The 27870-nt window shown below is 39.7% G+C and overlaps 1 protein-coding gene across 7 annotated transcripts in view; it reads right to left on the bottom strand.

Moving 5' to 3' along the window:
- The window catches only part of COG6 (component of oligomeric golgi complex 6), a 179639-nt gene that overhangs the window by 90787 nt on the left and 60982 nt on the right, over positions 1–27870 (bottom strand). For 6 of the 7 annotated variants that reach the window (XR_009498678.1, XR_009498680.1, XR_009498676.1 and 3 more), the window contains 2 exons: positions 14407–14585; positions 10916–11050 (listed from right to left, as the gene is read on the bottom strand). Coding sequence is in view for 2 of the 7 variants with exons in the window: in XM_059902778.1 (XP_059758761.1) it covers positions 10953–11050; positions 14407–14585 (277 nt within the window). In the remaining 5 variants the exon portion in view is untranslated. Of the gene's footprint in view, positions 1–10528; positions 10708–10915; positions 11051–14406; positions 14586–27870 lie in introns of those variants that run through there. The other variant, XM_059902779.1, reaches the window with a different exon arrangement.

Genomic DNA, 27870 nt, shown 5'->3' with positions numbered 1-27870 from the left:
GAGAAAAAGTCACCATGACCAGTGTACAGCTTGATGAACTATTTCAAAGTGAACACACTGGTAACCATCATCCAGAACAAGAAACAGGTCATCGCCAGCACCCCAGAAGCTCCCCTACAAACTGCACTTATTTTTTTTTTTAATAATTCTTTTTTTTTAATTGAAGTATAGTTAATTTACAATGCTGTGCCAATCTCTGCTGGACAGCAAAGTGACTCAGTTATACACGTAGAGACATTCTCTTTTTATATTATTTTCCATTATGGTTTATCACAGGATATTGAATATAGTTCCTTGTGCTATAGATAATGTAATAATTCTTGAATTCATCTTATTTTTTTAATCTTTTTCTTTAACTCATATTTTATTTATTTATTTATTTTTAACATCTTTATTGGAGTATAATTGCTTTACAATGGTGTGTTAGTTTCTGCTGTATAACAAAGTGAATCAGCTATACGTATACATATATCCGCATATCCCCTCCCTCTTGCTTCTCCCTCCCATCCTCCCTATCCCACCCCTCTAGGTGGACACAAAGCACCGAGCTGATCTCCCTGACTGCACTTACTTTTAAAGCCAGATTTGGAAACCTTAGCCTTTAACCTAGTCATCCTAAGAAAGAGAGGAAGCCACAAGCCACAGACGGACTCTTGCTCCCTAAGCAGCCTGGTCCAGGAGCTGCCCCTGAGGGGCCCATCGCCAGCCCTGCTGTGACCGTGAGAAGGCAGCAGCTCCTGTCTTTCACTGGGGCTCCAAACCCGATCAGCTCATGGTCATGTCCAAGGATAGGTCTGCCCTCATCTTCATTAAGCTAAGGCCCTGTGAAAATGAAGCAGATCGAGGTCTGTCCTCAGAGAACCCCTTCCATGTATACTTCTTGCAGAATATTGGTGTGTAGTACTTGGGGAAGACTCCTCTCTGATTTGGACAAGAGTGGAGGTGCCCACTGGTCACTACAATCACCATGGGCAGCATTCTACACCCATGCCAAGCAAGAAATGAAACTCTTTCATTTATGACCCAAACTACAACTTCTAACTAAAGTAAATCTCCATCTGATTTAAATTACCCTAAGCTGCCCATTGTCCAGTGTCTCGAAAATATTACTTCCTATAGTTTTTTTGGATTTGGAGTTGTTTCCGACACGAGGGTACATCCAGTCCCTGTTACTCCGTCTTGGCTGGAAGCAGAAATCTGAAAAGTTACTCTCTGACTGTCCTCCAGCCTCTTGAGAAGAATAGGTTTTTAGAAATACAAAGCATGTGATTATTCTTATGCTTTGCTATATAATGGGTACTGTTTTTTTCCCTTTACCACATAGTGTGGTTGCTCGTTTTGTGACCACAAAGTCTGTAGATATTGTCAGGATAAGATTTTAAAGCAATTAACCATCCCACCGATTCAGCCGGGGAAGAACAAATTCACATCTTCATGTTAAGGACCCAAGGGAAAGGGACACCAGAGCCAGGCAGAGTGGAAGGGAAATTATAAAACTGAACAAACCATGACAGGATCGATTTTCTTTTTAGGTTTTAATGGGTTTGTTAGTCTGTTTCTAATATTTGTTAAAATCATTGTAACATATATATTTGGACATCTGTCACTCAAAGAGTTAAGCCAGACTCCATGGCGGGGCTCTGGAGGCTGGTGACCCCGCCAGGTGCTTTTAGTAAAAGGGAGGTAACAATGTGTCTAGTACATACATATTGTGGGCACACTTCCGCTATTCAAACCCAGACAGAGGGAACGGGGGAATGGAGATGGGGAAGGGGGAGGGCTCAGAAAAGGAATAAAAAGAGAAAATGGCCCAAAACTCTCTGCTGTGGCTCTTCATGTGATGAAAGCCTGCATTGTGTGAAGCTGTGAGTCAAAAGAAGAAGGTTATTCAGCTATTGCAGACTGCATCTAAAATATGAAATAGTTCTCTTCCAGCCTCTTTGCTTCTCATGCTACAAAGAAAGTCCTTCTCATTAGCTACCACTTTTCTTCTGTGGCACAAAGTCATTTCACATTTTCAGGGAAAAGAATTTAATTTTTTAAAACCTCTCTTCTCTAACCTGTCAACCAAATTTGCACGTTCCAGTGAATTGGGGTGAATGCTTGGTCCTAATTTGATGTTTGCCAAAAGCGCCCTCCGACCCTAATAAGCATCCATGGATTCTGAGGGGAGCGGTCCTCACGGCCACTTCTTCTCTAAAGCAGCTCCCCTCGGCGTCCCCAGCCCCCAGGTCCTTCACCACCATCTATTTTCCTTGGATGAGAGCCTCCCAGTGAATAGGAAACATTATTTAAGAGGGGGTGGGGTGTTGTGAAAGAGATTTAGAGGCCAAGTGGGGCCTTCGGAGGAAAAAGAATTCGGCATCGCTGGTATAACTCAATGGCATTCACTGTTGCAGAGAGTAACGAACTTTGTACTTAGTTAGCAGCAGTTCACCTCGCGTGCTCGTCTAATTGGAGAACGTTTTCCAAGAAGAAAAGAGGGGTCACGGTTCACAGCCACGCATCTGTGCGTGGTGCTGAGGAGACACCCGCCTTTTCTTGTGTAGACTTTTGTGCAGGGAAAAGACTCTTCTCTTTGTGTCTCTGCCTGCTTCCTTGTGTGGCATCCTTTCATGGGAATAAACACCAGGGGAAATTATGTAGTGTATAATCCATTTTCAAAAAGGTAAATTTTGCCTGAAAATTCTGTGCTAGCACTTGATCATAATATTCTATGTCCAAATAGCTTCAGAACTCCCTAAGTAATATTTGAGTGTATGTAAATTTTCCAAATATTCATCCTGAAGCTGAGTCTTCTATTAAATTAGCTGAAAGCGCAATACCTTGAGAAACTACATTAATATGAATACCCGACCAGAAATAGCAATTTTCATTTGTTGTATTAAAATCTATAAATTACTTCACCCCGATACCGCCTTTGAATAGAAGGGACATTTCTTTCAGGGAAGGGTCAGCCCCAGGGCATGCATGCCTGAGGGTGACTTTTCTGCTTCCTGGGGGTGTCACCTTCCATGGAAACAAGTCATTATGTTGCTTTATATATTAAAAGTTCTGAACTTTTAACTTTAATTTGGTTAGTTATCAGACTTGGGATATCTGTACACCCTATCAAATTTCTTCCTCTCTTTTTGAAGGCAAGCTTGCTGGTGTGAGGGCTGTTCCCGTGAGGAGTAGGTAGTGATTTGGGTTTCTACTTTGAACAGTGTGTTTGTAAGTAAAAACTTCAAAACTCTCTCCTTATTTAACTTCCTGACATGTGGTCTTGGAATATCACCGTGAATTTGACTGTGGCAGACAGCAAATTAATCTTTCTAAGATCCTACACGGGTTAAAATGCTAATCATTCTTTGGCCATCAGAAAGTTTCTTCCAATTTAGGAAACACTGTGACTTACTCATACTAGATACCTAATAAATATTTATTAATTTGATTTAATCTAGGATAATATCTCTAAGGACTATTTGGAAGCCAGATTATTGAACATTCCTGCAATGTTTTTTCCTGATAGCTCAGTTCTCAGGAAGCGAGGTGGGTAATTTTGAAGTGATTTCTGGCCCTGGATCCCTTTCCTATGATGTCAGAGACACAGCTTTCTGAGGTGACTTCAGGACAGAGCTCTGGAGAGGCCCTTCCTCAGGGAAGCCACCCTAAGAATCTGACAGGATCTATTTAAGGGTTCTTGGGTGGCTCCTGATGGCTCAGCTGAGAGTTAGACCTTTGGCTTCAGCAGGACCCCTGGGTGCCATTTGGTTTTTCCTCATCACCATGCCATTGAACCTGAGAAGTCACACAGTCTGGCTGGCACCTTTCCAGACCACTTCCTCTGGTGAGAAAATAATAAGGAGTCTTCATAACAAAGAAGAAAACATACTGCCTGTCCTGAATCCCCAGCATAGGCAAGAACAGTGTTGAGGTTCATCAAAGCCCAACAGGAGGGTGTGGAGATAACTCTGTTGCTAGTAAGAAGGATTGATTTAAGGGGAACCCATGACTGGTGCCAGCATACATTTCTCTTGCTTCCATATTAGCTCCATCACAGGCTAGAGGGTCTGGAATAGAGTTAGTAATCAGTGTAACAGTTGCTAATACTTACTGAGCACTTATCATATATCCTGCACTGTTTCAAGGTCTTTCCACTAATTCATTTTATTCATACAACTCTATAAGGCAGATACTAATATCATTTCTATTTTACTGATGAAGAAACTGGAGCACAGAGATTTTAGATAAATTGCCCAAGGTTACACAGTGTGATGGTGTAAAACTGTGTGCACAATTCTTGGAAAGTCCTCTTTTCAAAAAGTGGAGTATAATTCTCCCCCTCGCTTGATTGAATCAGACTTAGAGACTCAATTCGAATGAGTAGAATGTGGTGTAAGTGATGGAATATGCTTCCTAGGTTAGGATAAAAGACATTGCCCCTTCTTCCCAGCTCTCTCTTGGATTGCTCACCCTGGGGAAAGCCAGTCATCACATCTTCAGAACTCTCCCCACGTGGGAAGACCAACAACCAGCACCGTGTAAGTGAGCCACCCTGGAAGTAGGTCCTTCTGCCTCAGTCAAGCCTTCAGATGACAGCAACCACATTGACAGACCTTGAGCCAGAACTGCCCAGCTTAGCCACTTCTAAATCTCTGACCTATAGAAACTGTGAGCTGTTTATTTGTTTGGAACTGCTAGGTTGGGGTAATTTGTTACGCATCAACGGATAACTAATACACATAGCTTCTGAGGGTCAGAGCCAAGATACCAGCCCAGGGGGTCTGAAGGCAGAGCCCACAGTTTACCACTGTCCCATTCCATCTCTGCTCATACAAAGGAGATTATCTGATGAGCTCAGGTTCCAGAAAAAGTGTTCAATAATTGGGAGGACAATTTAACCCAAGCTCCTGAACATCCTGTGTTTCTAGACTCTTAGAAACCCAATGATGGCAATGCACACATCAGCTACATACAGTCACTCCTTTCCTTGGATGTTCTGAATGAATCCTGATAGAGACCTTTTGCCTTATCCTGCTTTTTCTAAACTTCAGACAGACATTATCTCACTACTACTTCAGACAAGCCTGTTACAGAATAATTTATCAGACTGAAGCTTCCTTTAGTGCCATTTCTATCCTGAGGCTATACAATAATCACCTTAACCAAATTGGATACTGACCTCAAGTATTAGGCTTCTTTTATCATCTATTACTTTTAGGCTGGGAGGAAAATAGAAACAAGTGGTCTCTTAGAGCCTATCTAAGTGATCTCAGATAGGATCACTTCTGCAAGTGGTTGTTTCCCATTATGTGTTGATTAGGACTGCTTAACTTTCAGAAGGTTGAACTTCTGCTGCCACCTTGCTGATACAATAAATGTTAATGCCCATAGCACTGGGCTTTGCACAGAGTGGATGCTTAGGAAGCGGTAGTTCGCATCTCTCTCCCATCACACCTCACATGTGCAATCAAGAGAAAGTTAGTCTTCCTCAGAACTTGTTAGACAATTGTCAACAAATCACCATCATTTGACATAACCCCACTGGCTGCAGCAAATATGTGTTCTCCATTACCAACGTTTCAGTATCAAGGTATCTGGAGCATCCATTCAGAGATTCAGAAGGTACTTGACTACTTAGAGTCAAAGGCGACAGGTGGCCTTAAATATATTCCAGCCAAGAACAGCTAACCTGACCCTGGAATCTCAACACTCATTGCACCTCACCAGGACAGAATCCACAGTCACAATCTCCTGCCCCCACTCCTGGATGTTTTCGGCAGTCACGTCACTTCCCTGCTTAAAATCCAGAACAAAGTCCAAGGATTTCACCACCAGGTAAGACAGAGTTTTCTACAATCAGACCCTGGCCTAGCTTACCTCCCAACAATCCTCGTGATTTTCAACTTGAAAACATTGAACTCTATGTAATTTCTCTCCAACTTCACACGCCCTTTCTAACTCTTTAAGGATTCGGTGTAGAGTCCGTCTCATCTGGGATATCATCCTCTCACCCCACCTGACCTCTGCCTTTGTCCCTTTCTCTTCACTGCTGGACCGGACATCCTCCATGTTCCAACAATACTCTGAAGACAGCCCCATGCACTGGGTACGCTATGCTGACATTACCTGTTTGAATGCTTGTCCCCTCCAGTACATTATAAGCTTTGTCAAAAATGTAGGGTCATATTTAACTTTGCATTCCTGGTATCAGGTGAATAGTAGGTACTTAATAAATAAGATAATGTATACAAAGTATTTAACACGACACCTGACATGGTAAGTGATCACTTCACATTGTTGTTGCTGTTGTGAATTTGTTGAATGATGGTTACTGCTCACCTATCCACAAGCAAAAAAAAAAAAAAAATCTTTGCTCCCTTCCAGGCAAAAAGTGAAGAGAGAAAGGCTAAATGAAAAGAAAGAAACTGCTTCATACAAAACAATGAAGAATCTAAAGACACTAAAGATAAGCAATTAAATAGGCTAAATCAAATGAGATTAATGAGAAAATCAAACAAAGCAAGGGGAATTTGTCAAACTTTCCTAGCAGGCCAGATAGTCTCCACTTGGAAAGCAGCTTTGAGGGAAGTGGTAAATTCCCTACAACCTGAGTCACTAAAAACTAGACCAGACAAACCACTTAAAAGTATACAGCAGTAGACTTCAGGGTACCGGCAAGAGTTAGTGGGCTTTTCATCTTTAATTTCTCTGATTCATTCATAAAATATTTATAGTAAGGTTGCAAAACATTTGTTACATCTTTTCCCATTGTTCGCCTTCATTTTTCCAAGGGGAAAATGAACAGTGTTAATGTTTACTCAGCTAAGACTACCAGGCAAGGGGGCTGTGCAACTCCACAGTGGCTAATATTTAACAATAACACTGGAAAAGATAGAGACAACCATTTTACTGGAAACTTTTTTGACACAACCTGATTATTTTGATTAGGTCTATATTGGGGGAAAAAAATCTTGGGGCAGATTGCTACTTGGTATTTGTTGATTTATTCTTTGAATAAAATTGGTCAGAATACATTTTCTTAAAATAACCACCACACGTGACACACAAGTTGTACTTTATTTCTCTTGTTCCCTCACTCCCTCCTCCTCCTCCTCCTCCTCCTCCTTCCTCTGCTTGTTTGTTTCATCTAATGGTTCCTAGAAACAAAGCCAGACACTAGAATAAAAGAGCTGATATTACTCTTCTCTTGCAGTTGTTTTCTTTGGCTTTTTAAAAACAGTCATATTTTCCCAACTCTTTGTTGATCAGAATTTTGCCTAAAAAATGTCTTTCAGAGTATCTCTGAAAACACTGTTTTAGAATATTTCCAGCTCTCACTTTAGCTGGCATCTGGATGCTTTGTTTTGATGTATTAAGATGTAATACTACATGAAGAACATAACTAAATTCTTAGGGGTTTTTGACCCACTTGAGCACTATCTTAGATGTTAGAGGTGAAGGAAATGGATCTCCACTACAATCCTCTCATTTTAGTGCTGAGGAAACCAAGCCCCTGGATGTGCAGTAGGGTCACAAAGCTAGAGTGAGTCAAAGCCAGGACCAGAACCCAGATGTCTTCACTCTTTGTCTAGACCTTTGTCTGTTATACCAAGGATTAAATGGGTAGAGATCACTGAGTTGTGTGTTTTTTTTTTCTTTTTCTCCAATCTAAATTTCAGCAATATAACTGTAATGAAAATAAGAACAGCTAACATCCTGTTAGCTTATTATGTGCACTGCATTATTCTACACTTTTTATGTGTTTTAGCTTGAGTAGCAAAACCATTATCCCCATCTTACCCATGAGGAAAATGAGGCACAAGAAGGCAATGTTACTTTGCCAGGGTAACCTGCCTTAGGTAACAGATGACAGAGAGAGGATGGGCCTCGAAGGCCTGGGCTCCAGAGACTGTGTACCCACCACTACACCTGATGGCTTCTCAGTAAAAGCAGACCTTCCTTGGGGGCTGCGAAAGCAATGGAAATGCCTATTCCCCTGTCTAAGTGTTGATATTTCATTGATACTTCAGGGTCACTGTTGTGGCTTTGCATTTTCATAACCCCTATTTTACATAATCATTACTAATGAATTTGCAATCTCACTTCTTCGGAATTTCCTGAATATAACCGTGGTGATTTCTCAATAATGTGAAAACACAAACTTTACAAATTTTGCATCTTTGTAAACTCTCTAGGTGTAAAATATTAAAAAGTTTGCCCCAAACTGCTGATAAAAATAATTATAAACACAAAGATTGACAAAAGAACCAGTATAAAAATCTACAGGAAAGAAATTTCTTAACATCCAAATCCACAGATCAAAGAGAAGAGCTTTTGAGAATGATGTAAGTTGTACCAAACACTAAACATAGTTCTCAGAGTTTTTCAAAAGCGTATTTAAGGGCTTCCCTGGTGGCGCAGTGGTTAAGAATCTGCCTGCCAATTCAGGGGACATGGGTTTGAGCCCTGGTCCAGGAAGATTCCACATGCCACGGAGCAACTAAGCCCGTGCTCCACAACGACTGAGCCTGCGCTCTGGAGCCCGCGTGCCACAACTACTGAAGCCTGCGTGCCTAGAGCCCGTGCTCCACAAGAGAAACCACCGCAATGAGAAGCCCGCGCACCGCAATGAAGAGTAGCCCCTGCTGGCCGCAACTAGAGAAAGCCCATGTGCATCAATGAAGATGCAACGCAGTCAAAAATAAATAAAATAATTTTTTTTAATGTTTAAAAAAAACCCCGTATTTAATGTGTACGTTATATTCTGTTCTAAGCACCAGAAATGATTGGTAACAACTTAAAAAAAATAACTTTCTATTAGAAGAAAGGAGCCTTCAAAATGTACACTACATTTATAAAGTTTTAAAATTATATGAAGTTTGGGAAAAAGTAGAGAATATGGAAGACTTTGAAAGTTGAGACTAAGGTTTCCTTTGGCACATATGAACTTGGGGCTTATTGGTGAGCATTCTATAAATAGCACACTCTGGTTTGCCCTATTAATACAATTAGGGAAGCAGTTGGCTGGGTCCTTTCCTGCAATTAGACAATCCCGCTCTGGGAACCGAGGGACCACTTTGGGGTTTGTCCACTCAGCACACACCACACACACGTGGGTGTTCACCTAACCATTTTACACTAATCTACCCAAACTCCTTACCGCCTTCGTGTTCCCTTTCGTGATTCATTTTTAGGTACATTTCAGCCAATAGTTAGATATCATGGAGCAAACAACAATGTCAGTAGATTCATAACTTCCATTTCCACCTGGACTGATAAGAGTACAGCATGATAGGTCTTACACAAGCTATCACAGCATTTCTTATTCTAAGGAATGCATTTACTTTTAAATAATAAGCAGCTGATTATTAGGTGGATGGCACTCAAGTCATAGGAAAGAATTAACCTAGTTCTACAAAACTACCAGCATTAAAAGTATCCTGATTGAAATTACGCTGGGGTAGAATTTCTATATTCCAATGACTACTATACTCCAGATAACGGACCAAAGATAGTGGCCCGGCTCTTTACTGACTGGGCACTGCCAATCTAAAATCAGACAATCTTCAGTTCAGAGTTTGTACTTTGTTTTCTTTTCCTCCTGTTCTAATCAAAGCAGACGTAGAAACAGATAATCAGCTTCTAATTATTGAAAATCATTGTGTCCCGGCCTCTTTGGTTGTTAGAGGAAAAATATATAAATGGCATAAAATCTTTTTTTCTTTGTCAGAAGCCTCACAAGCAATCTCCACTGCTCAAGGCTCTCACTGTTAGGGGAATCCAGACCACACGAAGCTCTCTCCCCTCAAACAGCCAGGGAAGTCCATTTGGAAAGTGCTCATTGCTGCTTCAACCCCAGCCCAAGCCTCTTCCCAAGAAACAAGTGTACATAAATATCCCAAACGAGCTGCACTCTCAGAATGCCACCCTCCTTCCTCTGGTTGCCTTGGAGACAGATTTGCTATTTCTCCCTTCCTGTAGCTAGGATGGAAGAAGAGTGGAAAGGTAAGAAGAGCAGAGAGGGGACAGAATTGGCTTTGATCCCTGCTCTGCCACTGGGGAACGAGCCTCAACCTCTCAGACCCTCTTGATTCTCACTGAACAACAGCAATACCGATGTCTGCCTTGTGGGGTTCAGGTGACAGTGAGACGTGAAATATACAAAGTGCCTGGCCCCAAACTGATGATTCAAAATGGCAAGTGTATAGAAGGAATTCGGTCCCTGGGAAATTGACAGGAGCATAGGTCTTTACTAGCTGGTCGCTGGTCTGAGACTAGGACCTCTGGCTAGAGTATTTGGATGCTTTGGAAAACCCTTCAGTTCCTCAGCCGGGGCAAGAGAGGCCAGGGTAATTGGAAGAGGGATGTTTTTCTGTTTTCTAAAGAGACTATAAGTGATGTCAGGTACTTGTTTACTGGAACCATCCATAAGAGGTCAAGAACTGAGTTCTCAGGCCAGGAAGGGGAGTCTGAGAAGGGTCTCAGAGCCAGGAAGTAGATGGTAAATTATGTGACACCACAGTGCCAGGGATTAACTTTAGGAAAGTCTATTTCAGGTGTTTATTGAGAACTTCTCTGAGATTCAAAGACCAAGTCAGTTCAACTAATACCCAGGGGCTGGTGTCCTTGCAAAGAACACAGAGTAAGACCCAGCTCTTGCCCTCAAACAATGAAGAGCTGAGGAAATAAAGACGATAAGCTCCTTGAGGGCAGGAAACATGTCTGTAAGAAAAGAAAGGGCCAGTGAAGTTACATTTACTCAAATCAGGGCTTAAATCAGGACTCTCCTGCAGAGACAAAACCTGGGCCAATGCACTTCCTGAACTCCCTGCTCCAGGGTCCAGTGGCCGCTCTCTGTGATGACCGTATGACAGGACTGACAGCAGGGCAGGGTCTTCCTGGGGAGACCTGGGGGAAGGCTGAGACTTACCGCACAGTCTGCCTCCGTCTGGATGCCTCCGGGACAATCACACCTGGCTGGTCTTGCTCGACATCAAGACGGTGCACAAAGAAGTGCCTGGAAATCTTGCAGTGTGACCTGAGCGGGGCGAGTGCCTTTCAGCATCTGTGGGAAATAAGCCAGAAAGACTGTAGGCTCTGTGACCTGCTGAGTGAGACTCCAGAGGGCAGAATGGGCCCTGAGTCACTGGGAATCGGGGTGGTTCTCATCCCTCAGTCTTGAGTGGAATGACGCAAGCGGTGGCACTGTGTCCTCTTGCTGGCCTGTGCAGGCGGTGGAGCGGGGCAGAGCCACAGCTAGGCCCTCACCATCTGAGCGGCAGACAGACAGACATGAGGCCCAGTCACCGAGGAGCAGCTGATGCCTGAGCCCAGAGAGGTTTTTTTTTAGTGAAAGTGAACATTAAAAAGACGATTAAGATTATCAAGTGAGGGGCTTCCCTGGTGGCGCAGTGGTTGAGAATCTGCCTGCTAATGCAGGGGACACGGGTTCAAGCCCTGGTCTGGGAAGATCCCACATGCCGCGGAGCAACTAGGCCCGTGAGCCACAACTACTGAGCCTGCGCGTCTGGAGCTTGTGCTCCGCAACGAGAGGCTGCGACAATGAGAGGCCCGCGCACCGCGATGAAGAGTGGCCCCCGCTTGCCCCAACTAGAGAAAGCTCTCGCACAGAAACGAAGACCCAACACAGCCAAAATTAAATAGATAAATAAACTAAAAAAGAAAAAAAAAAAAAAATTAAAAAAAAAAAAAAGATTATCAAGTGAGGTCTTGTAGAAACGACAGGAGAAGACGATGAGGCAGTGGTGAAAATGCCTGGTGAAAAAGCTCCTTGTGAAAAAGCCTCCCAGCAATAAAGATGCAGGAACTACTCGCTTCAGTTGTTACCAAACTTCTCAGTCATTATAACTTGGAGAAATTAAAGCCTGTGATCTGAAGCCTTTTTCATTATGAATGAGCCTTTCACAATTTAATTCTTGAACTGTTCTTAAAGCAAATTCGACAGTGAACTTTGTTCGGTATCCTGGCTATTGGCTACAGCCACCTCCGCAGACACAAATGGATTTCTTTTTGTTTTTCTATAATCGAGTGGATTATATTAATAACACAGAAAGGAAAAATGAATGAACACGTACTAGGGAGCATGACACAGTAAGACATAGTGAGGAGGTGGGGAAAGCACTGGATCCAGTGACAGAAGACTTGGGCCTCAGTCAAGCTTCTGCAATTTACATGACACAAGTCACTTAATTGCCTCTAAGGCTCAGTTCCTTTATCTGTAAGACATGGGAATAGAAATAACATTTAACTATGAGGACCTCAGTGGGGAGACAATGATAGGCCTTCCAGAAATGTGCTTTGTAAAAGCCCGGTCCTAACATTACTGCTTGTAGCATCATCATTGGCTGTCTCTGAGGGCAGTGTAGCATCATCATTGGCTGTCTCTGAGGGCAGCTCCAATGAGACGGAGTCTTGGTGTAGCTCGCGCTGTCTATGGGGCTCTGAGGGCACAGGTGTTCCACTGACAGCCCAGAGAGAAAACCCAACTGGTATGTACGAGATATCAGCAGTAGTGGTGGGTGTTAATTAGGTAAATCACCAAATTACCACCTCTGATACAAACCAGAAAATGTTTATACCTTCTGATATCTTACTGACACATTCTCTCATTTTCTTTGCAGGACAGATTTAAATTGTGAATGGTACTAAGTAGCTAATATCCTGAACAACAGCACAGGGGATTCTGGTTTGCTCCACTTGGCGCTGGGTTGCTGGGGGATGCTGCATTTTCATAAGGCAAGGAGTTTGCCAAGGTGAACACTAGATATTAGGTATTGTACTCAAGTATTTCCCCACACTTTACAGATGAAAAAACTGAGGCTTAGAGAGAACAACTAATTTTTGCAAGGTCCCAGAGCCAACATCTGGAATTCATATCCAAATAATGCTCTTAACCGTTGTGTCACATTGGACATAGAACACTTAGGAATCTGAAAAAGCGCAAAAGATACTGCCTGGCTGGAAGGGCTACGAGTCGGTTGAACCACTTTAGAAAACAATTTGGCACTCTTCTATAATCTTGACCATTTTCATGCTCTACAACCCAGAAATTCCACTCCAAGATAGAGGAATTCTCGTGCATGTGCACTGGTATATGTACACAGGAATGTATGGAAGCATTGTTCATAATGAAAACCAAAAAAACAAAACAAAAAATATCAAGAAAAGCCAAAAGTTCCTTTGATGGGAGGATGGGATGGACAAATAACTTGGGATATTATACAGCAGTGAATATAAATGAACTGCAGATCAACACAGCTGCAAAGATGAATCTTTAACATTACACTATGTGGAGAAGAGTAAGTTACAGAAGGCTACCTATAGAAGGACACCGTTTCAATTAAACTCAAAGCAAGCAAAACTAACAAATAACAAATGCAGATACATATATATGTGATAAAAGTTTGAAAAAAGCCAAGTGAAAGGTAGGGACAAAATTCAAGCAAACGGCTCCGTCTAAGCATAGGCAAGGGTAGACTAAATGGCCACAGGTAGATGCAAAGGTATTGGAAGTATTCTAGTTATTAAGCTGGGTGGTTCAGTCCATGGGTGACTGCTTTGTTACGCATTGTGCTACCATATAAATTAGATATATTACTCTGCATGAAGCAGATATAATTAAAACCTTCTTTTCTAAAGTTACCACTGGGACTTTCCTGCAAAGGTAGGATGGGCATACAGCAGCCCCCGTCTTCCACCCTCACTCCTAGGTACCTAAAGCCTAGATGACTATAGAAAAAACCCCCCCAGACCAAGGTGCATGGCTCTGATTACCCAAGTCTGTTTTTCTGGCCCCTCCAAGCTTGAAGGCTACCTGGGGCTCTGGGGCCTGGATAAACAACCCAGCCAGCACAGCAGAGCAGATGGGAAAGATCTAGGCCACCCACACAGCAATCAAGAGCTCCACTGGGTGGGCCAGAAACTGCAGTTGTCCCTGCCCTGTGGTAGCACTGAGCCACCTGTGGAGAGTGGCGGGGCGGGGGCAGCGGCAGTGTCCGCGTTCCAGCATTCAGAGGCCCAGCCACCCAGCTGCCCCCAGGGGCCAGCAAGCGAGTGCCAGCGGGACCTCAACACCAGGCTCTCCAGCTGAGGCAACTGAAGTGAGGGGATAATTGCACATAATAGAGTTAAAATATAATTGCCTCATTAAAATGGGTTACTGAATCTCACTGTGCCTGGGTGTGAGAGAGACGGAGATGCGTGTGTTAAACTGCAAGAAAAACAAAACTGCATAAATGAACGTGAGGGGGAGCGATCTGAGAGTGTCTCACAGTGCCACGAGGTCGGAGGGGACCCTGGTGACCGTGGGGTCCTCGGAAGGACTGGTGAAGCCCACAGCTGGCAGCTGCTTCGGGCAGTGATGACTCAGAGCGGGACCAACTAACGGGAACTGGGTCTCACCTCCTGCTGGGGCAGGGGTCTCCACTTTGGAAGATAAAGCTCTAGTCTTGTAGAGGAGAGATCCCTGTTCCTCCACCGTCTCCAGAGTTCCTCCTGGTGTGGCTACCCAAGCAAGCTGGACAACTGGCACTTGTCCTGCTTTCCTGGCAGAATTCAGAGCAGGAACGGGAGCCGTATGCCTGTGTGGGAGGGAAATCTAAGAATCAGAGAACGACTACAGGGGGAAACACCCCCTGGTAGCAGCACGGTCCTTGCCACCCTGTAAGGAAGCCCCTACAAGTGACATCTTCCCCTCCTGCCCTGGAAGTGTGCACACGACTCTGGTGAGATCAGTAAACGATCCCCCCATGAACACACAGAGAAATAACACTCTTCTTCCGTCCCAGGTGGGCACTGACCACAGTGCTGCCTGCTGTTGCCCCCTCCAAATCCACCCCCCAAATCACCAATGCCCCATTGAAGAGCTCCTCTAGGGAGAAGACCCCAGCTCCTCGGCACTTTTAGAACATTTTAAAGAAAAAAACAGATATTTGTGAAAATAACTCCAAGTTCTTATTACCCCAAGAGCCGCAAGTGGTCATGCCTCACTTTGTTCTTAAGTTTCTAACATGCATTCAATCTGACAATGAGCACAACTTAGTCCAAAGGAGCAAGTTTAAGTTTTTTCTCAGAACACTCACACATTAAAATGTCGAGACTGATGACTTATTTTCTTTTGAGTATTAGAAAGCAGATAAACATTAACAATCTGGTGTCAGTGTCACTAACAAGGCCCAAAACCCACTTCAGAATCCTGCAGTCCAGGGGTGTTTGGTGTAGGCGCAGCTTAGGTGAAGGACTGGAGATGCACACAGAGGGGAAGGGGGGTTGCACACCCCAGCCCTAACCGTGCAGAGAACACTGGGGGTGCCCCATCGCCTTCACCAGCCTGCGTGATGACTCACCTCTGCTGGTAAGCCCTTGACTTCAAATGCAGATCTGCACTTATACGGACAGATTTGTCTCTATGCATGATTAAACACTCTCTTGATTCCTCAGATAAGTTCAGAAGTGCAAAAGAGGAGGAGGAGAAGCTTTTTAATTACAAGCCAGTCAGCCTGGCAAATGAAACTCTCCACCTGTCCAAGTCCTGGACTTCCGAACCTCGCCAAGATCCCCATCTGCTTCTTCTATGGGGCCTGGGGTGGCGGGTGCTGAAGAAAGAATCAGACAGTCCTGGACCAAATGCTTAGCTCCAACAAACAAAGAGCCTCAGTTCTGGATAAAAGTCAAATTGTTAAGAAATTGCACCACTCTGGCTTTTTTTTTTTGAGGGGGGGGGTGGTGATGGTTGTGGGACAGGGCAGGATGGGGAAGTGACAGAACCAGACTTCAGCTCATCTTGATACAATTGTGGAGTTACAAATGCTACTCTCGTTCCCTGTCTCCCCAGGTTCTGTTGGGTGCAGGCCAGGGCTTGCCTGGATGTCCATAATTTCCTGTGCGGCTCTCCCTCTCCCACCCCCACGCTCAGTTTCCTTGAGTGCCAGGATACTCCAGAGCCTCAGAATGGAGCCCTTGAAATGTTATGAAACAGGAATTGGCAATCCTTTCCTTTCAAGCTGCCAAGCTGGAGAAGGGGCTTGGGGGGGCATGGAGGCACAGGAAAGGTGAATGCAATGTGTCAGCTGGTGTCATGACTCAACTTGTAAGGTGCCTCCAACTGTGCGCCCACCACTCAAGTGGCAGCCACATGGAGGGCAGATGGGCAAGAAGAGGGGGGACAGAGGCAGCGATGGGGAGAGCGTGTAGAAGCCAGCAGCAGCCGGGTGACAGCTGTTGAGTCTCAGCCAGGCTGGCACGGCGATCAGGAAGCCTGGAGTGCCCCCCTCTGGTAAGTGAGCCAGGGGTTGGTTGCTAAATCCAGTAACAGAACCCTCCCTACAGGCACTTGGCATTTGAGCCTTAATGGTTTTGGCACTTGGCCTAATTGCTCAGAATATGTGCTCAGTTAGATAGAGAATGATTCCTTCATCACACTCAGTAAGCATCTGCACACAGCACAGAAGCTGTGATATTTCTATTCCAATAAGTCCTTTGCCGACCACCAAAATTCCATGGAAAACTCTCAGAAGCTATTGGATATAAACCAAACTGAATTTTACATTACGTGTATGCTTCAGGTTATGGAGGATTTTATAAATAGCAGAATGTCCACCAAACAAGAAAATTGCCTCCTTATTTTGTTCAAGAAACCATCTACAATGAATATTGCAATGTTCAGTGATAAAAAGGATTCACATTTTATTATCTCAAAAAACTGGGAGCTGGAAACCAGTGTGATATACTTGCTTATACTTGTTAATGTTTTTATGTACCATAACTCACTTTGAGATGAGGTCATTTTGGTCAATTAAATCAGATTGTCTCTAGTATATAAGATATCAAGATCTCTTAGAGATTAAAGTCATAGGCTAGTATTCAAAAACCAGTAAGAGCCAACAGAATCCACGTCACCCAACCCAGGGTTTGAGAGAGAAGGATCGAAGTGAACAATACGAATGTGAGGATTTAGCTGAATTTATCATGGGATCATAGTGACTGGTGCTGCCACTAGTTCATACATCAGCTTAATTGGTAAGTCTACAGTTCACGTTTATAACTGTGGAGTAGGACACAGCCAGTGGATGCCAAAGGGGCAGGGCAGAAGGAAATCGACATCATCATCAATAATTCTTTTTAAGAAATAAATTTTATTGCCTCATTCCCTTGCTAAAAACTTTAATAGCAAAAATGCAAATAACGTACTTCTAAGTAACTAATGGTTCAAAGAAAAAATTATAATGAATAAAATTTAAATATTGAGAAATAGCTTCAAAGCATATAAAGCACAAACTGACAAAACTAAAAAGAAATATAAGCCAATCCACAATCACAGTTAAAAAATTTTTTTTTAAATATCTCTCAGTAGCTGATACAACATGCAGATCAAAAGTCATGACTATAGATGATCTGCACAAGATTAACAATGTTTATCCTCTTAACACATGTGGAACGCTGCACCCAATAACTACAGAACACATCATTTTCAAGTGTAAGGGAGATATTGTTCACTTAAATAGGTCATATGCTGGACCCTAAAGCAAGTATGAACAAATATAAAAGGACTGATATACAATATATATTTCCTGGCTACAGTAGAATGAAGCTCAAAATCAATAATAAAAAGATAACTAGGAAATCTTCATATATTTGGAAATACATTTCTAAATAATTCATGAGTCAAAAAAGAAATCACAATGGAAATGAGAGAATACTTTGAAGTGAAAGATAATAAAAATATGACATAAAAGTTATGGATATAGCTAAGTCTGTGTTAGAAGGAAATATAGATGAACATATTTAAGTGAATATATTACAAAAGAAGAAAATTTGAAAACTGATGATATAACTTCCACTTCAAGAAGGTAGAAAAAGGGAATTCCCTGGTGGTCCAGTGGTTAGGACTCCATGCTTCCACTGTAGGGGGCATGGGTTGGATCCCAGTCAGGGAACTAAGATCCTGCAAACTGAGCAGCACGGCCGAAAAAAAAGAAGGTAGAAAAAGAAGAGCAAATAAAATACCAATAATGTAGTAGGAAGGAAATAATACAGATAAGGAAAAAAATCAACAAAATAGAAAACAAACATAATCAATCACATCAAAAACAGATTCTCAGACAAGACTAGCAAAGTCCATAACTCTTAGCAAGACTAAAAAAGAAACAAAAAAGGAAATAAAGAAAACACAAATTACTATTACCAGGTCCACAGACATTAAAAAAGATAAGAGGATGACAATAAATTTAGATGAAATGGACATATACCTTGAAAAACAGAATTCATCAAAACTAACACAAGAAGAAATAGACCATATGCATAGTCCTATATCTATTTTTGAAACTAATTCTGTAATTTAAACCCTTCCCACAAAGACATCACCAGGTAAGCTAGTTTCACCTGGAATTCTTCTAAACATTTAAGGAAGAAGTAATAACAATTTTACATAAACTATTCCAGACAAGAGAAAAAGGGAAAACACATCCCACTTAGTTTTATGAGGTTAGTATAACTTTGTTACCAAAACCTGACAAGGACATTGAAAAAAAAGGAAAATTACAGAGCAATCTCTCTCATGAACATGATGCAAAAATTCTAAATAGAATATTAATAAAAGAAATCAAGAGATATATAAAAAGAGATTGTACATTATGCCCATTGGATTTATTCCAGGAAGGCAAGGTTATTTTGACATTTGAAATTCTCCACATTAAGCAAATATTTGGGAGGGGTACCATATGGTTATCTAAATAGATAGAGAAAAAATTTTTTTGATAATATTCAATACTCATTCATAATTTAAAGTAATTAGAACAGAATTGAACTTTATTAATTTGATAAAGCTTATCTACAAAATATCTACTAGTGAAAGCTTTCCCTCCTTCCCCACATTTTAGAAGGGTGACTACCCTCTAAAGGGTAGTCAAGGGTGACAAGGGTGACTACCCTCACCACTTCTATTCAACACTGTAACATCGTACTGGTTAAACATTATACAGTACCATAGAGCTAGAAAAATTAAAAGAAGAATCAAAAAAATTAAAAGAAGAATCAAAACTCCCATTAATCACAGACTATGTGATGGAACGTATGGATAAAGTTTACAAAAGAATCTACAGATAAAATTTAGAATTAATTGGTAAATTTGGCAAGGTCACTAGTCAACATACAAAAATAAACAAAACTAAATCCAGTGGTTTATACAAAAAGAGAAAATAATATGATCAATTTAGGATTATCCCAGGAATGCAAGAGTTCTTTATCATCAGAAAAAATATAAATGTCATTTACCAGATTAACAAGTAAAAGAAAAAAGCCACATGCACATCTCAATAGATTCTGAAAGTCATTTAATAAAATTCAACTTATTCATAATTAATAACTAAGAGCATGTAAGAATATAAAGAACTTCCTCTCTGATTAATCAACTAAAAATCTAATTCTTAGTGGTGAGATACTGCAAGCGTTACCTTTAAAATCAGAATTAAGTGTCTATTATCATTGCTATTAGTTACATTGTGCTAGAGGTCGTAGTCAGCATATTAAGGCAAGAAAAAGAAATAAAGGGCTTATAGATTGCAAAGAAAGAAACAAAAGTGTCATCTAGTCTCAAATAATATAAATGTCTATACAGAAAACCCAAAGTAAAATCATCAGAAATAAAAAGTTAGTTAATACTTGGATCTAATGTAATCAAAACACAAAAATCAATTCCATTTCTATATACAGCAACCAATAATTTAAAAATGTAACTTAAAAATAGATACCACTTACACTATAAACAAGAACTGTAAGTTTCTTAGGAAAAAATATAACAAAATTTTCTTAGATTTATATGGAGAAAATTATAAAAATTTTTCTAAGGGACACTAACCCTACCCTAACTAAACAGGGAAAATTCAACAGGTTCATAACTTGAATTATTTAAGATCATAAAGATATTAATTCTATCCAAATTTATATATAGATTCAAAGTAATCACAACCATATTCCCAACTGCTGTTTGAGAAATATCAAGTTGATTCTAAGACCTAAGTGAAATAGCAAAAAGCCAAGAATGCCCAAAGCACTCTAGGTGAAGAAAATAAAATGGAACACCTTACCTGATATCAAGATTTATTATAAAGCTCTGACAATTCAAATATCAGTTATTGGTGCAGGAATAAATACACCCATGAGAAGAACGCAACAAAGATCCAGAAATGTATCCACGTATGTGGAAATTAGATATATGACAGAGATGGCACTAGCCTCACCCCACCATGATGACATAAAGTAGGAAGCAATACTGATTCTGCACCATCCCTTAGGACCTGCGGTTACCAAGAGCAACACCACTGCTAATGATTTACCACTTGCAAAAAGAGTCTTTCGGTAAATCATAAGAGTGAATTTGCACATTTTTGGTTTCTGCAAATTCCATCATGGTTTAATATTGTATGATTCATTACCTTAACCTGTTACTACTCAGTGGATAAGTGATTTTCTTCTTTGTAAGATTCAGAATAAAAGCAGGGTACCTTAATTTTTTTTCGTTGTTTACTTTTGTTTTTAACGACAGCCTTTTGGCTTTCGAATGCTTGCTTTGCTTACATCTTTGTTTATGAAAAGGAACTAATACAGTTGTTAAGCAAGAAAGATTCCTGATCTGCTATTAAATACATATTGCAAGTCTGTGGAATATTAATCAAATCTTTGGTTTCCTTTTTAAGACGTGGCTTCTAAGGCAAGTGCATTTTTCTACCTCAGTTCAATCCCCATTACCATTTTATATTCCATCAGAGGCCTGGCTAGCAACAGTAGCCAGCTCTTGTCTGAATCCGGAAACTACGCTCATACATATGACACCCGTAGAAAGGCTGGGCTCTACACAGGAGACCCAACTTTTGATGATGGCTTGCATAAGGAAAATCACTCTTGTTCCTTGTCATTTTGCAGTTAGTGGGCAAAAAACTAATGCTTGTTCCAGGGGAATTTCAGATCTTGACATTAATGGAAATAAAAAGCATACTCAAGTAAATTAATTTCCTGGTGGCAAAGCTATAAACTTTGAAAACTCTAGATTGGCTTGGACTTTCCCTGGCCCTATCAAAATTTTTCCCCAATTCATCTCATTTTTATAAATTTAGTACAGTTTATTTTTACTTATTACGTTATCAGTGCTAGGAAAGTTTTTATTTTTTAATATTCACTGGCATTAATGTTAGTTGAATTTGATAGGCTAGCATGCTGGTATTAATATGATTATTATATTCATTTCATAGCCAATTTATGGTAGTTTTATATTTGGATCCATAAAAATACATAATTATATTATCCATTTCCAAAAGCATATTCTGAGGAGGAATAAATATGTATTTTCCAGATAGTTGTACTTAAATACAACTATAGCCCAAAAGTAACCATATGTAGGCCTATCTATTTATAATTGTTAACAGCATATTTAACTAACAGGAAAAATAAACTGACCTACTGCAAGTATTCAACATTATTATGTGACTCTGCATTTTACTTATATTTTTATTTAAAAATCCATTATTGTATAAAAGATGAAAACTTGTTGCTTAATACAAGGCCACAAAGATTTACACCTATGTTTCCTTCTCAGAGTTTTAGTTTTTAGCTTTTACATTTAGACCTTCGATTTTGAGTTGATTTTCGGATATGGTATGAGATATAGGTCCAGCTTCAATCTTTTCCACGTGGTTTTCCAGTTGTTCCAGTGCCATTTGTTAAAAAGACTATTCTTTTCCCATTGAATGGTCTTGGCAGCCTTGTAAAAAATCAATTGATGATGGATGCATGGGTTTATTTCTGAACTCTAAATTGTTCCATTGAACTATATGTCTATCCTTATGCCACTATCACACTGTTTTGATTACTGTGGCATTGTAACAAGTTTTGAAACTGGGAAGATTCAAGATTGTTTTGGCTATTCAAGGTCCCCCGTATGGCCATAGGAATTTTAGAATCAGCCTATTTCTGGAACACAAAAAGGCAGATGGAATTTTGATAGAGGTTGCATTGAATCTATAGATCAATTTGGGGAACACTGCCATCTTAACAATCTTCAGTCTTCCAATCCATGAACATGAAATGTCTTTCCACTTATTTAGGGCATCTTTAATTGCTTTCAACAGGGTATTGTAGTTTTCAGTGGAAAAGTATTTCACTCCCTTGGTTAAATCTACTAAGTATTTTATTCTTTGTGGTGCTACCATAAATGGAATTGTTTTCTTAATTTTCAGATTGTTCATTGCTAATGTTTAGAAATACAACAGACTTTTGCATCCTGATCTTGTATACTGCAATGTTGCTACATTATTAGTTCTTATAGTTTTGGGTTTTTTATTATTATATATATATAGAGAGACCATATATATATATATAAAAATATATATATAGACCATAATCATCAGCAAATAAAGTGTTTCTTCTTCCTTCTCAACCTGTGTGCCTTTAATTTTTTCTTACCTAATTGCTCTGCTAGAATTTCTGGTATAATGTGGAATAGAAGTGGCAAGAGTGTACGTCCTTATCTTGTTCATAATCTTGGCAGGGGGGAGTCTTCAGTTTTTCATCACTAAGTACAATGTTAGCAGTGTGTTTTTCATAAATGTCCTTTCAGTTGAAGAAATTCTCTTCTATTCCTGGTTTGTTGAGTGTTTTTTTATTTTAGCATGAAAGGGTGTTACATTTTCCTCCATCTATTGAGGTGATCATGCATTTTATTCTTCATTTATTCTATTAATATGGTCTAGTACATTGACTGACTTTTGTGTTAAACTGACCTTGCATCTGGAATAAATCCACTTAATCATAGTATATAACCCTTTAATATGTTGCTAGATTCTGTTTGCTAGTATTTTGTTAAGGATTTTGTGTCAATATTCACAAAGGATATTGGTCTGTAGTTTTCTTGTGGTGCCTTTTCTGGCTTCGTCATACCAGTAACAAATACTGGGCTCATAGAATATGTCAGGATGTGCTCCCTGCTCTTCTATTTTTTTGGAAGAATTTGATAAGGATTAGTGCTAATCCTTCAAACATTTGGTAGAATTCACCAGTGAAGACATCTAGTCCTGGGCTTTTTTTTTAATTAGAAGTGTTTTTATTATTGACTCAGTCTCTTTACTATAGGTCTATTCAGATTTTCTATTTCTTCCTGAGTCAGTTTAGTTTGTGTTTTTTAAAATATTTGTCCATTTCATCTATATTATCTGTTGACATGTATTTATTTGTAGTATTGTTATCATTTTTATTTCTGTGAGGTAGTAATGTCCCTTCTTTTCACACCTGATTTTAGTAATTTTGTGTCTTTTTTTTCCTTGGTCCAGCTAAAGGGTAGTCATTTTTTAAAAAAATTTTTTCAAAGAACCAACTTTTCTGTTCTGTATTTCCTATTTTATATTTTTAAATATATAAACACCTCTCTACATGCAATACTGAGTGGTCAGCACATCCAGTAACTGAAATAACATTATTCTTAACACAATAAGCAGGGAGCACTCCTAGAAACTTCTTACATGTCTTTAAACACCTATCTGCATGCATTACACAATGGTCAGCCCATACATTCTCAGAAATAACTCTTTTCAACATGCTAAGAAACAATTTTTGAAACATCTTTTTTACATGTGTACTCAAACACATCTGTACATGCATTACAGAATGGTTAGCACATCCATTTGCTGAAATAACACTGTTACTTCTCTATTCCATATTTTTTTCTGTGTCTGCTATAATCTTTACTACTTCCTTCTTCTTGCTTTCAGTTGTTTGCTTTTCTTTTCCTAGTTTTTTAAGGTATAAAGGTAGGTTTTTAACTTATTTTTCTTTAATGTAGGCTATAAATTTCCCTCTGAGCACTGTTTTTGCTGTATCCCATAAGAATTGATATGCTGTTTAATACCAAACTTTTATCTCGAAGTTTTCTCTAATTTCCTTATTTCTTCTTTGACCCATTGGTTATTTAAAAGTACGCTATTTAATTTCCACATATTCATTTTCAAAATTTCCTTTTGTTATTGATTTCTAATTTCATGTCATTGTGGTTGGAGAACACACTTTAATATTTTTAAATTTACTGAGACTTGTATTGTGGCCTAACAAGTGGTCTTCGATAATACAGCATGTGCTGTATGAGAGGGCTGTATACTCTGTTGCTGGATGGAGTGTTCTGTAGATGTCTAGTAAATCTAGTTGGTTTATAGGGTTGCCCATGTCTTCTATTTCCTTGCTGTTCTTTATTTCTTTGCTAATTTGAGTTACTGTCTAGTACCCTTTCATCTCAGCCTCAAGAACCCTTGAACATTCATGTATGGTAAGTATGATTGTTTTTTATCTTAGAATGTCTTACTTTCTCCTATATTTTCACAGTTTTGCTGGATACAGAATTCTAACTTAACAGTTGTTCTTCCACCATTTTGAATATGTCATCCAGTGCTTTCTGGCCTCTGTGGTTTCTGATGAGAAATCAGGTGTTATTGGGGATCACCTGCAAATGATGAGTTCTTTCTCTTGCTTTCAAGATTCCTTCTTGGTCTTTGGCTTTTGATAGTTTGATTGTGATGTGTCTTGGTTGTGTGTATTTCTTTGAATTTATCCTACATAGAGCTTGGTGAATTTCTTGAGTGTGTATATTAAGGTTTTCATCAAATTTGTAAAGTTTCCTGCCAATATTTCTTCAAATATTCTTTTGGTCCTTTTCTCCCTCTTTTTTCTTTCTGAGACTCCCATTGTGTGAATATTGTTGATAATATCCCAAAGGTCTCTGAGGTTCTGTTCATTCTCATTCATTCTTTTCTTTCTGTTCCTCAGACTGGATAATCTCAATTGACCTATCTTCAAGTTTGCTGATACTTTTTTCTGCCTGAACAAATCTGATGAACTCCTATAGTGAATTTTTCATTTCAGTTAATATACTTTTCAACTCCAGAAGTTTCTTTTCTATAATTTTTATAAAATTATGACTAAATTATTTTTATGATTATAAATTTATAACTATAAAAACAGCCTTTTTGAAATTTCTACCTTTATTGATATTCTCTATTTGGTAAGATATTGTTCTCATACTTATTTTCAGCCCTTGAACATATTTAAAAGAGATGTTTTAAAGTCTTTTGTCTAGTAAGTCCAACATCTGGGCTTCCTCAGGGACAGCTTCTATTGACTGGTTTTTTTTTCCTTCTGTGTATTGGCCATACTTTGAGCACCTTGCCTTTTTTTTTTTTTCTTGAAGCATGAGCATTTTTAATATTATGATGTGCCCATTCTGTTGGGAAATCGGATTTTCTCACCCCATCCCTCAGAGTCTGCTGTTGGTGCTTTTCGTGGTTGTTATTGCGTGCTTCAGTGACCTTCTTGAACTAATTTTGTAAAATCTATATTCTTTGTTGTGCGTGACCAGTTAAAGTGGTCCATTAGCTTAGTTGTCAGCTAATGACTGGACAGAGATTTCAATGTCTGGAACCAAAAAAAATCTCCCAGTCTTTGCTGAGATGTTCTGTGTAAGTGTTGGGGCATTCCTTCAACATTCAGCCAGGTAGCTTCTAACTTTGCTTCAGCCTTCACTTTCTGCTTCCACAAAGCCTCAAGGTTACCCAGAGGTAAGTGCTTAGGGTCTTTCTGGTCTTTTTTGAGCATGCACAGTGCTAGACATGTGCACTAGATTTCTAGATTGCCAAGAATATGTCAGAGTGTTTCAAAACCCTTATTATTTCATTTCTAACTTTTCTTCCCAAGCTTTTACCTTAGTCTACCATTTGTCCTAACTTCAGGCAGCAGAGAAGTGTCCTCCCCTCGACTGGCCCCTCCCCTCAACTGGCCCCTCCCCCTGGGTAGTGGCTTTAGCACTGGGCAAGTTCCAAGTTAGGCAAGAGAAAAATACGCTTTTCCAATGGGTCTCCCAGGGAGGCATGAGACATGTCAAATAAGGACAATCTTTGCAAACTTGGTCTATTCTGCTTTCTCCAGTACCAGAATATGTGGGATGTTATTTTCAAGGCTATTGCTGAGTTTGGGAGCAAAGTATAGGACTAGCCTAAGTTAAAATACCACAAAGCATACCAAGACTCAGCTTGTTTTGCTTAGTTTTTTAATAAGCATAATCTAACTGCTATTAGCTTTTAGTTGGTTTCTAGAATTCTGAAAAAGTTGATCTTGACAGTTTTTCAAGGCCAGTTTTATTGTTTCTTTTAGGGAGTGGCAGGATTTTGGAATTCCTTAATCCAACGTTTTTGCTGATGTCCCCAACCTATAAGACAATTTTGCATCTTAATCAAATAGCTAATTAGTATAACCCAGTCATTATGATCACCAAAGAATTTAAAATGTATGGTTGTGTTTTAAAACTTTCTTTTCTATGCTCTCAGCCTCTTCAACCTCAAGTACCTACATGTGGCTTTCATAAAAAATGATGTTAGTTCATTTTTTCCTCTTACCTACATGCACAAACACCCTATCAAACTGCATTGCGTCTACTTATAATACATGTGATATCTGTGCAAGACAGGGAATTCAATGACAGAAGCACATCTTAGTGGTCTTTTAAAACCTTGTTGCTTATCACAGAGCCTGCCCCAGTTGGTACTTAATAAATGTGTTTAATAACAAGCACAATGAAAAATATTAGCTAACACATATTGAGTTCTAACTTTACCCCAGGCCCTGTGTTAAACAATTTTTTTTAACTCTTTTTAAAATTGTGGAATATATAGACAAGAGTTCACGTCACGTATATGTAAATTTTAGAAAATAACAAAATGAATATACATATACCAACACTCCAATGTAAGAATAGAACATTAGTAACTTCTAAAGATCCTGTGAGATAATCTTGAATTCCACGTTAATCATTTCCTATATTTCCTTATAGCTTTACCACATGTGTATTCCATGAATAATGTATAAATTTGTTTTATCTTTTATTTTAAAATTCTATAAATGGACTCATACTATATTATTCTGTGATTTTTTTTTTTGTTCAACATTATGTATTTGGAAATTACTTCATTTTTCACTGCTGTAGAGTATTCCACTATATGGATAGACCTAAGGACGTGAGCTAATAGCAGTCAGAAGAGGCCAGGCTATGGTGAGATAATAAAAAACTCCTAAGGCAAGGAAAAAAATTTGAGGATCAAGCCCTAGAGTATGCGAACTTTTAAAGGTCACAAAGAGGCAAAAGAACCAAGGAAGGAGGTTGAGAGGGGTTTGGCTAATGAAGTGGAAGGAAAACTAGCAGAAAGTTGTGCTGTGAAAGCCTAGGAAGTACAGTATTTCAGACGTAAGTGTGTGGAATGCTACTGAAAGTTTACTAAAATAAGGAATGAGAAGAATCCATTGGATTTGACAACATACAATACTATGGAGATCTCATCAGGGTTAGTGGTGTTGTAGTGGTGATGCTGAAGCCATATGGGGCTAATTTAAGACATAATGGCAGCAGAAATATAAGCCAGCATGCATAGACGACCATAAAAAAAAGCAGCAGAGAAATGGAGGTGTGAGGATCTGGGAGGTGGAAAGTTTTAAAAAGTACTATCAACACTACAGCATTTTGTATGCTGTCAAGAATAATCCTACAGAGAAGTCACAAGTTGCTGAAGCAAAAGAGAGGGATAACTCAGAAACGTCTCTGAGAAGGTGAGAGAATGGAATCCAGAGTCCAGAGGAAGGGAACAGGCTGCCACAGGAGGAGGGACACTGTCTCCAGCACAAAAGGAGGAAAGACGAAGATGAGTGCAATATATGAGGGTAGAAAAATGCAGGAGATTAGCTTAACAGCTGTTTTCTCAATGAATTATGAAGGTCATTAACTAAGTGAGGGTGGAAAAGTCATCTTGAAAAGTGGGGAGGTGAGTTTACCAGAGACAGAGTAGAACT

This window comes from Balaenoptera ricei, chromosome 18, assembly GCF_028023285.1.
Source record: "Balaenoptera ricei isolate mBalRic1 chromosome 18, mBalRic1.hap2, whole genome shotgun sequence".
Classification (NCBI taxonomy): Eukaryota; Metazoa; Chordata; class Mammalia; order Artiodactyla; family Balaenopteridae; genus Balaenoptera; species Balaenoptera ricei.
Note: the sequence above shows the minus strand (reverse complement) of the source record. Positions and strands in the feature narration are given on the sequence as shown.